Genomic DNA, 13877 nt, shown 5'->3' on the forward strand with positions numbered 1-13877 from the left:
CTGAGGCTTCCATTTGTGCAGATGTTGGTGACAGTTTATGAAAGAAAAATACAGGCACTTTTATTATGTTATATAAAATAAGAAACATGTCGAAGCCCAACGTTTTGGCTTGGCCTGGTTGTTACATCTTTAGGGTTGGTTTTAAAGGCGTCACTATGAAGTTCCAGGATCAATTTTGTGGTAGGGTTTCTGGATGGGATGGAATGAAACCCTAAAAAGAATTGGTCCTGGAGGGTCCAAAGGCCACTGGGAAAACCACCCATACAATTGCGGGGCCATTTTTCATGATATTTGTAGCACCACAACGTACAGTATATGTTACAGCTATGGACACGTACTGTGGCTCGACTGAAAGGTGAGACTCTAAGCTCTCCTCAGGTGAAAACAGTTTAATTCTACCTGCCCTCAGTTCCTCTAAATCTAAGCTAAACAGAAGCTAGTTCTGATAGGGCTGTGCAATTAATCGAAATTCGATTACGATTTCGATTACAACAGTAAACGATTACAAAATTAGCATAATCGCAAAAAATCGATAATAAATTTTTTTTTCATTTATTTTTTTTTTTTTCAATTTTTTTTTCTTCAATTTTTTCCCCCACATTTTTTTTCTAATTTTTAATTTGGGGATTTTTGTCACTTTTTTTTATGGATCTTTGTCTTTTTTTGCTGGATTTTTGTCTTTTTTTTATGGATTTTTGTCTTTTTTTTAATGGATTTTTGTCTTTTTTTTTGATGGATTTTTGTCTTTTTTTTTTAATGGATTTTTGTCTTTTTTGATGGATTTTTGTCTTTTTTTTAATGGATTTTTGTCTTTTTTTTATGGATTTTTGTCTTTTTTTTTAATAGATTTTTGTCTTTTTTTTGCTGAATTTTTGTCTTTTTTTTGATGGATTTTTGTCATTTTTTTGTTGGATTTTTGTCTTTTTTTAATGTTTTTTTGTCTTTTTTTTAATGGATTTGTTTCTTTTTTTTGATGGATTTTTGTCTTTTTTTTGATGGAGTTTTTTAAAGGCAACACATAATCGTTTGAATAATCGTGATATCAATTATGACAAAAATAATCGTGATTATTATTTTTTCAATAATCGAGCAGCCCTAAGTTCTGATCAAAATCACAGTTTTTCTTATAGAAATGGAGGTGGGGCGGCTCTTCTTTTTGATTAACTCCTCTCCTTTAACAGGATGTTTCTCAGTCGTCCTTGGACCGATTTTAACCATTTCAAAACTCAGAGAAATGTTAAAATCTCAACTGTTTCAATCTTTCCATGAGAAGCCGCTCTGCTTTGTCAAACGCTCCAGAGAGAGAGAAGTGTCGGCTTAGAGTGTCTAGTTTCTTCATAACGTGTTGAGAATCGCTAAAATATCTGTACATTTTGTCACGTATGTAATGTATTTGTGCGTTAAAGTAGTGTTAAAAATGATTAAATTAGACCTGCTGCTGCTGCCTGTTTAACCCGTGAATAATGTTGTATTAAAAGTAGGGCTGCTCGATTATTGAAAAAATAATAATCACGATTATTTTTGTCATAATTGAAATCATGATTATTCAAACGATTCTTTGTTGCCTTTAAAAAAATCCATTAAAAAAGTGACAAAAATCCATCAAAAAAATTACACAAATCCAGCAGAAAAAAGACGAAAATCCATCAAAAAAGTGACAAAAATCCATTAAAAAAGTGACAAAAATCCATCAAAAAAAAGACAAAAATCCATCAAAAAAAAGACAAAAATCCATCAAAAAAAAGACAAAAATCCAGCAAAAAAGTGACAAAAATCCAGCAAAAAAGTGACAAAAATCCAGCAAAAAAAGACAAAAATCCAGCAAAAAAGTGACAAAAATCCAGCAAAAAAGTGACAAAAAGACGAAAATCCATCAAAAAAAAGACAAAAATCCAGCAAAAAAAGACAAAAATCCAGCAAAAAAATTACACAAATCCAGCAGAAAAAAGACGAAAATCCATCAAAAAAGTGACAAAAATCCATTAAAAAAGTGACAAAAATCCATCAAAAAAGTGACAAAAATCCAGCAAAAAAATGACAAAAATCCATCAAAAAAATGACAAAAATCCAGCAAAAAAAAGACAAAAATCCAGCAAAAAAAAGACAAAAATCCAGCAAAAAAAGACAAAAATCCAGCAAAAAATGACAAAAATCCAGCAAAAAAAGACAAAAATCCAAAAATTAAAAAGCAGAAATTAGAAAAAAAAATTAAAAAAAAAAAAAAAAATGAAAAAAATTGAAAAAAAAAATTTGAAAAAAAATTTGAAAAAAAAAAATTAAAATTATAATCGTTTTTTTGCGATTATGCTAATTTTGTAATCGTTTACTGTTGTAATCGTAATCGTAATCGAATTTCGATTAATTGAACAGCCCTAATTAAAAGTGAGTGTTGTATTTACTTTACAGGCGGCGAACCCTTTCTTCAAGCTGCTGACGATGCTGATGGAGTTTGCCGGGGGTCCTCCAGGGATGCCCTCTTTCGCCTCTTATATTCTACAGCGGATCTGGGAGGTACGGACTCAGACGACGTGCTGCTTTTTGTACTTTCTGGAGTCTCGATGGTCGCGCCTCACGAATCCCGTCTGCCCCCAGGTGATCGAGTACAACCCGTCTCAGTGCCTGGACTGGCTCGCCGTCCAGACGCCGCGGAACAAGCTGGCGCACAGCTGGGTCCTGCAGAACATGGAGAACTGGGTGGAACGCTTCCTGCTGGCCCACAACTACCCACGAGTGCGCACATGTAAGGAAGGAAGGGACGGACTGGAGCTGAACACTGACCCCACCACCAGGAGATCATTTTACCTTTACTTTAATACATTTGATTAAAAGAATGTTAGTTTTTACGATATATGAAAGAGTCACTAGTGCAGGGGTTATCAAGTAATACTGTGATGAACAAGTTCTAAGAATATATTTAAAGGAATAGGCCACCGTTTTTATATACTAAGACATGTTCTTACCAAACCATAGTCGAGTTAATATATCCCCGTCTGGCCTTGGTCCGTGCGCTCTGTCACGCAAACGGAGCCTCTCCCACATGTCATATAGCTCCAAAAAAGCTCTTCCACGTGTTCCCTATTTAAATAAAGTTACGTGAAGTGTTTTCATGCCAAGTATATTTACACAGAAATGTAACATGTCTATTTTATAAGCAGATAAAAAGGGGAACTATATTGTGAGGCGTAATGATACGAGGAGTAAAACGTCCGCGCAGTAACTCCTAAAGACTTCCCCGCTCACTTCCGTCAGTAGAAGCTGCGTGACTTGTACAGAGCCTTTTACAACAAGCAGAAAATATATTTTGGGAAAGTGCTGCGCATTCCTACCTCATGGTGGAGCTCCTGAGTCCTGTGTCGTCGTCCGGGGTGAGTTGGAAATCCGTGAAACATTACTACACTATATACTTTCTGCTTGTTATCACAGCCCGGCACGATGCACGTAAAAGGCATCGTTCACAAGTTATCCAGGCTTCTTCAACTGTTCTCTGAGCTCTACAAGTCACGCAGCTTCTACTGACGGAAGTGAGCGGGGAAGTCTTTAGGAGTTACTGCGCAGACGCTGTGCTGCTGTATCATTACGCCTCACAATATAGTTCCCCTTTTTATCTGCTTATAAAATCCACATGTTACATTTCTGTGTAAATATACTTCGCATGAAAACACTTCACGTTACTTTATTTAAATAGGGAACACGTGGAAGAGCTTGGTAGCTTCTATCGTGAGCTTTTTTGGAGCTATATGACATGTGGGAGAGGCTGCGTATGTGTGAGCGCACGGACAAAGACCAGACGGGGATATATTAACACGTCTAAAGTGAGGTAAGAACATATCTCAGTATGTAAAAACGCTGGCCTGTTCCTTTAATAGTTTGTTGGAAGTGTTTTAACAACCAGGGTTATTTTAGTGTTTAGTTCGATCCAGGGCTCTTCAGCTCCTTCAGCTAAAACCCATTATTGCTTAACAGGACGTCATATTAAGCCACTTATTCTTGAACAAATCCACTCACGTTTATGAGGAAGATGACAACGTGCAGATATGTTTTAGCAAATAAATCTAAAATAAGGAATATCTCTATTGATGTACATGAGAGAATGTTTCTAGACTTTACGAAAAGTGCATTTACTTCTGTTATTCAACTTAAAATGTGAAACTAATATATGATAAAGACTCATTACAGGCGAAGTGACACATGTCGAGCCTTTGCCTGTGTTTGATTTTTAATTTGGGGTTTTTACAGATAGAGCCGTAATAATTAAAACAAATAAAGGCTTGACGTATCTCACTTTGCCTGTAATGGGTCTATATCATATATCAGTTTCACAGTTTAAGTTGAATATTAGAAATGAATGCACTTTTTAATGATATTCTAATTATGACGAGCACGTGTAATCAGTTAGTTTAACCCCTTAACTCCCACCTGAACCGAGCACATTTTCTCCAGCTTTACACCAATCCAAAAGCTTCTGGAAAAAAGGTGAGAAAATAGCAACAAAACTGAGATGAAAACAATGATGGAAATGTGACAAAAAGTGAGAAAACATTGACAAAAAAGTGACGGAAAATTTATGAAAAAGTGGCAAAAATGTCACAAGAAATTGACACAAAAATGGAAGAAAAAATGTGACCAAAAAATGACAAAATGTGACAAAAATTTGATAAAATTTTGACCAAAAAATGACAAAAATGTGACAAAAAATGACCAAAAAAATGATTAAAAATTGACTTAAAAATGACAAAAATGTGATAAAATTTTTTACAAAAATGTGATAAAAATATGACCAAAAAAATACAAAAAATGGACGAAAAAATGACAAAAATGTGACAAAAAATGACAAAAAAAGTTACAAAAATGAGTTGAATACCCAACAAAAAACAAACAAATCTGATGACGTGAGAAAAAAGATCCTCTCGGTTCAGGCGGGAGTTAAGAGGTTAAGTTGAACATTAGAAATAAATGCACTTTTTAATGATATTCTAATTATGACGAGCGTCTGTAATCAGTTAGTTTAACCCCTTAACCCCCACCTGAACCGAGCACATTTTCTCCAGTTTGGCTTTACCCCAATCCAAAAGCTTCTGGAAAAAAGGTGAGAAAATAGCAACAAAACTGAGACGAAAACAATGATGTAAATGTGAGAAAAAAGTGACGGAAAATTGATGAAAAAGTGGCAAAAATGTCACAAGAAATTGACACAAAAATGGAAGAAGAAGAAATGTGACCAAAAAATGACAAAATGTGACAAAAAATTGAAAAAAATTGGGGGAAAAATGACAAAAATGTGACAAAAAAAGTTCAAAAATTTGACAGAAAAAATAAAGAAAATTGACCAAAAAATGACAAAAATTTGATTAAAAAAATTACAAAAATGTGATAACATTTTGACAAAAAATTGACAAAAAAATGATTAAAAATGACAAAAATGTGATAAAAATGAGACAAAAAATGACAAAAAATGGACAAAAATGTGACAAAAAAAGTTTAAAAATTTGACCAAATAAATAAAGAAAATTGACCAATAAAATGACAAAAATGTGACAAAAATGAGACAAAAAATGACAAAAAAATGACAATACTGTTACAAAAATGAGTTGAATACCCAACAAAAAAATGATGGAAAACAAATCTGATGACGGGAGGAAAAAGATCCTCTCGGTTCAGGCGGGGGTTCAGAGGTTAAGTTGAATATTAGAAATAAATGCATTTTTTAATGATATTCTAATTATGACCTGTAATCAGTGAGTTTAGAGCCAGACAGGTGTTTGTTGTGCTGCAGATATCCTTACATTACACTGTCTTCATGTCCCTCTCCTCATCTCCAGCGGCCGCGTACCTCCTGGTCTCCCTCATCCCCAGTAACTCGTTCCGCCAGATGTTCCGCTCCACGCGCTCCCTGCACTTGCCGACTCGAGAGCTGCCGCTGTCGCCCGACACCACGGTGGTGCTGCACCAGGTCTACAACCTGCTGCTGGGTTTGCTGGGACGCGCCAAACTGTACGTGGACGCCAGTGTCCACGGCACCACCAAGCTGGTGCAGTACTTCAGCTTCATGACCTACTGCCTCATCTCCAAGACCGAGAAGCTCATGTTCTCCGGCTACTTCATGGACCTGTGGAACCTGTTTCAGGTAAACACAGATGCACCACAGTCAGAGACATAACTGCAAATGGCACGCTTCAGTTCCACTTAGCTCAATGACTGTTTCTAATGGGGAGGGGGTGTGGCAGCACATCGGGGACAGGAAGAGAGTTGGACACAGGGGTTTAGCGCATGCGCAAGCTTCGCATGGACAATTTATGTTTACGACAGTTAGAAAACAGTTGTGGCAGCGTATCGGGGACAGTTAGAAGACAGTGATTAATATGTTGGAGTCGAATAAAAAAAATAGCTTGACACAGTCATAATGCTTTGTATAACATCATTTTAATACAAATCAAAAGTACTGTTTTGAAAGAAGTTTGTTTTAACTCAGCTCAATATATTTAGTACTTCTGCGCATGCGTCTTACAGGCGCGAAGTTCGACCGGCTTTAAAATGTATTAATATTTTTATGATTTTTATGATGATTTTAATTGTTTTTCCGCTTATTCCAGTCATATAGATGCAAACTACCCACCAGGAGGTTTTCTTTCGCGTTTTTTTGCTGAAAAGAATGGCTTTATGAGGACCTAACCTATTTAAATCTTATATTTGCTGCCTTGTGTGTAAATATACAGACCTATAAATATTGTCATAGATTGTACATTTTGTAAATAGTCAATTGTTGTGTTTTTGTTTAGTTAAATCTGATCGTTTATAATTATTATAATTTATATCATCATCAAAATCATCATTATTTTGTTTATTTGTATTTTCTATAAATATACACAATTTACAACTTGTTGTTCTGTTGCTTTGTCAAATCTTTCATAATTGTTATTATCATTTCTATCATTACAATGATTTATTTCAATGTATTTTACATAAATATCGCCGACATAATTCACACATTGCCTAATTAACACTTTCTCCATCTGTGAGATCAATAAAGTATCAAAGAGCTGCGTAAACATGCCAGGCCTGCGCATGCGCTAAACACCGGAGCCCCGATTCTCCAGCGCTCGCTAGCTCCGATTCACTTCCTGTCTCCAATTCACTTCCTGTCCCCGATATGCCTGCCACAGGGGGTGCATAAAGGAACAGGCCAGCGTTTTTCCACACTGAGATATGTTCTTACCTGAGCTGTGACGAGTTCTTTAGGACCTGTCTGATCTTCAGTCACGTAAACACAGCGCAGACGGCGTTAGCATTTAGCCTCTCCCTCTCTCCTCTATAGCTCCAAAACAGGTCAAGATAGAAGCTACCAAGCTCTTCCACGTTTCCCCTATTTAAATATGGTTACGTGGTTAGTTCGAAATCCGCGCAGTAATCTTCACTTTACTGCGCGGATGCCAAACTACTCCTGGTATTATTTCACTTATAATACTTACAATATAGTTCCCCCTTTTATCCGCTTAGAAAATCCACATTGTTTAATTGTGTGTAATTATACTTTGTAGTGCAGGGGTCCTCAGACTTTTTTCTCTGGGGGCCACATTATTGTTCCTGACTGTGATGGGGGGCCGGACCGGGTTGGCTATAATATAGAATTGTATGACCCAGGACAAAGTGCCTCATAGTGAAGTAGAGCTGACTCGCCTGCACAGTCCTATATCCACAAGATCAACACTTGATTCAGGCTCATGTTTGTTTCACTGTAGTGGTTTGCACAAATAGTGATCAAGTCTTCACACTTTGTTTTAGTTTCCATTTATTTTTAATTTCAAATAAAACATAATTATGTAATGTGACCAAAGTAATAACTTCTTACACTTGTGCTTTACAAGCCTGTGTCACAAGTTTCTCAAAGTACTGTGGTCGTTATTCATTCTCTCCACACTCTGTGGTTAAGCTTCATTTACCACGTGGCTATAATCTATAATAGAAAACGCAATCTCAATGGCCGCCGCCTGGGCGCCGCCATGTTTATTTCCCATACCGACTTTGAAGCTAAGCAGGGAAGGGCCTGGTTAGGACTGGGATGGGAGACCGTTTGGGAACACCAGGAAGCCTGGCGACAGTAGTGTGTGCGTGGTTGGTGCTGGGGGCTGATCCGCTGTCACAACAACGCGAGTGCACGAGATCTGACTGCCGTGCGTCTGCGCGCATCCAAACAGGGCGATGTGTGTGTGTGTGTGTGTGTGTATGTGTGCGCGCGCGCATCCAACCAGGGCGATGTGTGTCATCATCACTCAGCGCTAACCTGCAGACGCTCCGCACAGGTACAGTTACCTCCTCCAAAACACATCTGCGTGTCTTTGTTTAAGTCTCTCCTGCAGTGACCGAGGCTGTGGTTCATTATAGATCCAGTGCTGCGTAATGTCAGCAGCGCAGACAAATGCGCAAGATCCAATCCTGGCCGCATTCCGTCTCCAAAGCTTTGTCTCCGAAAAAAAATACACCCAAAACATTGCCCAAAACCTGCTCAAACACGAGCCTCTAATCAAACGCGCTGCTCCGACTGGTTTATCCTCCATGTGAGTAAAAGCGAAAATGAAACTACCACTTAACGAGCGCATGGCCTGCACTGCGTAGTTTTTTTCTTTTTTTCTTTACTTTCCTGCTGGACCATTTGTTTTCTATTTTGCTTTCACGTATTGTGAGCCCAGAGGTACATTTTATTCTAAAGCAGCTTTGAACGCATTGCCAATTTTATTGTAAGGTTATAAATACTGTCTAATAACGATCATTAGGCTATTTCAGTTCAAAACCTACTTATTACTTTTTTAGATTGTACTTGCGCCGTGATGCACCAAACCACGGGTCCTGCACCGTGAACCGAACCGTTAGAGCTGAACCCCTAATATTTATCAATAATTATTCCACTGTCTCTTGAATTCTATTCCGAGTTTAGTGAACATATTGTCGTTGTAGTTTATAAGAGAGGAGCACGGGTGCATCAAACACTCCAACTGCAGATTGTTTGAAATTATTTTTTGCCTTCATTCTTTTACACATTTGTAGTGACCATAGCTTTTGGAATGGGTTGGGAACCACTGGTCTACAGCTGAACTGTGTGACGGGTTGGACATTTCTTTGTAATCACTCATAATCTCAGAATATCAAATGTGGAGACTAGCGTGTTTATATTCTGATCTCTTATGTCAGTGCCCTCTGCTGGACACCTGTGGAATTATTTTTTATTTATTCTCATAGCCTAGTGGCTGGAATGAGTAAACTGGTTTAGTTAAATTTATTTAACTAAATTATTTAGTTAAAACATCCTAACTCCGCACAGGAATGGGCTGAGACTTACTATTTTTTTTGACATACTCAGGGATTTGTGCTCTACAAGTCGGGGGCCGGAATAAATCACCGTAGTTTGAGGACCCCTGTTGTAGTGGAACACTTCACGTAACCATATTTAAATAGGGAAAACGTGGAAGAGCTTGGTAGCTTCTATCTTGACCTGTTTTGGAGCTATAGAGGAGAGAGGGAGAGGCTAAATGCTAACGCCGTCTGCGCTGTGTTTACGTGACTGAAGATCAGACAGGTCCTAAAGAACTCGTCACAGCTCAGGTAAGAACATATCTCAGTGTGGAAAAACAGTGGCCTGTTCCTTTAACGTCCTCCTGTTAATATAAAGTTGCAATAAACACTTCTCAAAACTTAAAGCGATGATGCTCAGACCTCGATAAAAAAATCAATAATAGCTGCGTTATCATTGCTAAAAGTTTAAGTCTTTGTTGTCATGGTCCGAGTTGCTGAAGGTAAAGCCTCTCTTGAGTAAAAGTGCTGTCCATAATTCCTTATTTCTGAACTTCCTGACTTCCCTCCTGTGCTCCTCCTCCTCCAGCCCAAACTGTCAGAACCCGCCATCGCCACAAACCACAACAAGCAGGCGCTGCTGTCGTTCTGGTACAACGTGTGCGTGGACTGCCCGGAGAACGTGCGGCTGGTGGTGCAGAACCCGGTGGTCACCAAGAACATCGCCTTCAACTACATCCTGGCCGACCACGACGACCAGGAGGTGGTGCTGTTCAACCGCGGGATGCTGCCGGCCTATTACGGCATCCTGCGCATGTGCTGCGAGGCGTCGCCCGTCTTCACCCGGCAGCTGGCGTCTCATCAGAACATCCAGTGGGCGTTCAAGAACCTCACGCCGCACGCCAGCCAGTACCCGGGGGTGAGTGAGTTCAGACGCCTCAGTGCCGACCATGGAAGAGTTTAATGAAACTATTGCTTGAGTTGATGTTTGCATGAAATATATTTGTTTTCATTACGAATATATAAAATCAAATTGATTATCGAGATATATGAGAAAGAAAAGCCCTTTACTTGAATCAAAGACCTGCTGTGAAGATGATACAGACGAAGCTTAACAAACACATCACTCGTGTGGGAAGTTCAGTCCGTGGTTAAGATACAGTCGGTGATTAGCAGGCAGGAGTTTCAGCTTCAACCAATGGGCGACGAACTTGCTTCTGTATGGTCCTCATGGCGGGAGCTGACATGGCTGTAACACCGCCCCCTGGTGGCCAGGAGCGACTCCAAGAGACACTGGGGAGCATTGATTCTAATGGGACTTAAAACGTCCCAAGAACGGCTTAAAAGCCCGGCTCCAAAGAGATTTTCTTTTTCTAAAAATCGCTATGACCCGCGTCACCCGTGTGACCCATGTGACCCACGTGACCACGCTGTTTTTTGTTTATCAGCCTGAAATTTGGAACCATTTTCAGTGCATTAACTGGCTCCAGAGCCTGTCAATCAAGCTCTGGAGCTCTGTCGAGGCTCCGCCCCCTGAGTGCAGGGCTTCCCGCCTTTTTGCCCTTTTAAGGAACAGGCTGTGTAGGAGGAGACAGAGCGGCCATTACGGTTCACACAGGACTCGGGACCTTCTTCCATGAATGGGGCTGAATGGGACTCGCTCATCGTTATTATATCTTTATTATATCTTTATTATATCTTTATTATATCTTTATTATATCTTTATTATATTTTATCTGTGGCTTTAACACGGCTCCACCAGCGTCTCTCCTGTCGTCGTCTTCACCAGTTTGTCCTGAAGACGATCACACACGACCTGCAGGTTCTACTCCCACAATTATCTGCACATAGAGCTGTGATGATGTAACGATGTGCTGCCCCCTGCAGGCCGTGCTGTGGTTATTGTGTTCTGTGCTGCCCCCTGCAGGAGGAGCTGTTGTTAATGTGTTCTGTGCTGCCCCTGCAGGAGGAGCTGTGGTTAATGTGTTCTGTGCTGCCCCCTGCAGGCCGTGGAGGAGCTGTTGTTAATGTGTTCTCTGCTGCCCCTGCAGGAGGAGCTGTTGTTAATGTGTTCTGTGCTGCCCCTGCAGGAGGAGCTGTTGTTAATGTGTTCTGTGCTGCCCCTGCAGGAGGAGCTGATGTTAATGTGTTCTGTGCTGCCCCCTGCAGGAGGAGCTGATGTTAATGTGTTCTCTGCTGCCCCCTGCAGGAGGAGCTGATGTTAATGTGTTCTGTGCTGCCCCTGCAGGAGGAGCTGTTGTTAATGTGTTCTGTGCTGCCCCCTGCAGGAGGAGCTGTTGTTATTGTGTTCTGTGCTGCCCCCTGCAGGAGGAGCTGATGTTAATGTGTTCTGTGCAGGAGGAGCTGATGTTAATGTGTTCTGTGCTGCCCCTGCAGGAGGAGCTGTTGTTAATGTGTTCTGTGCTGCCCCCTGCAGGAGGAGCTGTTGTTATTGTGTTCTGTGCTGCCCCCTGCAGGAGGAGCTGATGTTAATGTGTTCTGTGCTGCCCCTGCAGGAGGAGCTGTTGTTAATGTGTTCTGTGCTGCCCCTGCAGGAGGAGCTGATGTTAATGTGTTCTCTGCTGCCCCTGCAGGAGGAGCTGTGGTTAATGTGTTCTGTGCTGCCCCTGCAGGAGGAGCTGTTGTTAATGTGTTCTGTGCTGCCCCCTGCAGGAGGAGCTGATGTTAATGTGTTCTGTGCTGCCCCCTGCAGGAGGAGCTGTGGTTAATGTGTTCTGTGCTGCCCCTGCAGGAGGAGCTGATGTTAATGTGTTCTGTGCTGCCCCTGCAGGAGGAGCTGATGTTAATGTGTTCTGTGCTGCCCCCTGCAGGAGGAGCTGTGGTTAATGTGTTCTGTACTGCCCCTGCAGGAGGAGCTGATGTTAATGTGTTCTGTGCTGCCCCTGCAGGAGGAGCTGTGGTTAATGTGTTCTGTGCTGCCCCCTGCAGGAGGAGCTGTGGTTAATGTGTTCTGTGCTGCCCCCTGCAGGAGGAGCTGTGGAGCTGTGGTTAATGTGTTCTGTGCTGCCCCTGCAGGAGGAGCTGATGTTAATGTGTTCTGTGCTGCCCCCTGCAGGAGGAGCTGTTGTTAATGTGTTCTGTGCTGCCCCTGCAGGCCGTGCTGTGGTTAATGTGTTCTGTGCTGCCCCTGCAGGAGGAGCTGATGTTAATGTGTTCTGTGCTGCCCCTGCAGGCCATGGAGGAGCTGTTGTTAATGTGTTCTGTGCTGCCCCTGCAGGAGGAGCTGATGTTAATGTGTTCTGTGCTGCCCCTGCAGGAGGAGCTGTTGTTAATGTGTTCTGTGCTGCCCCTGCAGGAGGAGCTGATGTTAATGTGTTCTGTGCTGCCCCTGCAGGAGGAGCTGTTGTTAATGTGTTCTGTGCTGCCCCTGCAGGCCATGGAGGAGCTGTTGTTAATGTGTTCTGTGCTGCCCCTGCAGGAGGAGCTGATGTTAATGTGTTCTGTGCTGCCCCTGCAGGCCGTGCTGTGGTTAATGTGTTCTGTGCTGCCCCTGCAGGAGGAGCTGATGTTAATGTGTTCTGTGCTGCCCCCTGCAGGAGGAGCTGATGTTAATGTGTTCTGTGCTGCCCCTGCAGGCCGTGCTGTGGTTAATGTGTTCTGTGCTGCCCCTGCAGGAGGAGCTGATGTTAATGTGTTCTGTGCTGCCCCTGCAGGCCATGGAGGAGCTGTTGTTAATGTGTTCTGTGCTGCCCCTGCAGGAGGAGCTGATGTTAATGTGTTCTGTGCTGCCCCTGCAGGAGGAGCTGATGTTAATGTGTTCTGTGCTGCCCCTGCAGGCCATGGAGGAGCTGTTGTTAATGTGTTCTGTGCTGCCCCTGCAGGCCGTGCTGTGGTTAATGTGTTCTGTGCTGCCCCTGCAGGAGGAGCTGATGTTAATGTGTTCTGTGCTGCCCCCTGCAGGAGGAGCTGATGTTAATGTGTTCTGTGCTGCCCCTGCAGGAGGAGCTGATGTTAATGTGTTCTGTGCTGCCCCCTGCAGGAGGAGCTGATGTTAATGTGTTCTGTGCTGCCCCCTGCAGGAGGAGCTGATGTTAATGTGTTCTGTGCTGCCCCCTGCAGGAGGAGCTGATGTTAATGTGTTCTGTGCTGCCCCCTGCAGGAGGAGCTGATGTTAATGTGTTCTGTGCTGCCCCCTGCAGGAGGAGCTGTGGTTATTGTGTTCTGTGCTGCCCCCTGCAGGAGGAGCTGTGGTTAATGTGTTCTGTGCTGCCCCCTGCAGGCCGTGCTGTGGTTAATGTGTTCTGTGCTGCCCCCTGCAGGCCGTGGAGGAGCTGTTGTTAATGTGTTCTGTGCTGCCCCCTGCAGGAGGAGCTGTTGTTAATGTGTTCTGTGCTGCCCCTGCAGGAGGAGCTGTTGTTAATGTGTTCTGTGCTGCCCCTGCAGGAGGAGCTGTGGTTAATGTGTTCTGTGCTGCCCCTGCAGGCCGTGCTGTGGTTAATGTGTTCTGTGCTGCCCCTGCAGGAGGAGCTGTTGTTAATGTGTTCTGTGCTGCCCCTGCAGGAGGAGCTGATGTTAATGTGTTCTGTGCTGCCCCTGCAGGAGGAGCTGTTGTTAATGTGTTCTGTGCTGCCCCT

At 42.3% G+C, this 13877-nt stretch overlaps 1 protein-coding gene across 1 annotated transcript in view; it reads left to right on the plus strand.

Annotated features, from left to right (window-relative positions):
- The window catches only part of usp34 (ubiquitin specific peptidase 34), a 133071-nt gene that overhangs the window by 99171 nt on the left and 20023 nt on the right, over positions 1-13877 (plus strand). The window contains 4 exon segments of the mRNA XM_079553218.1: positions 2407-2511; positions 2593-2740; positions 5820-6124; positions 9872-10201. Of these exon segments, the coding sequence (XP_079409344.1) occupies positions 2407-2511; positions 2593-2740; positions 5820-6124; positions 9872-10201 (888 nt within the window).

Source organism: Gobius niger (assembly GCF_951799975.1).
Source record: "Gobius niger genome assembly, chromosome: 3".
In the NCBI taxonomy this organism is placed as follows: Eukaryota; Metazoa; Chordata; class Actinopteri; order Gobiiformes; family Gobiidae; genus Gobius; species Gobius niger.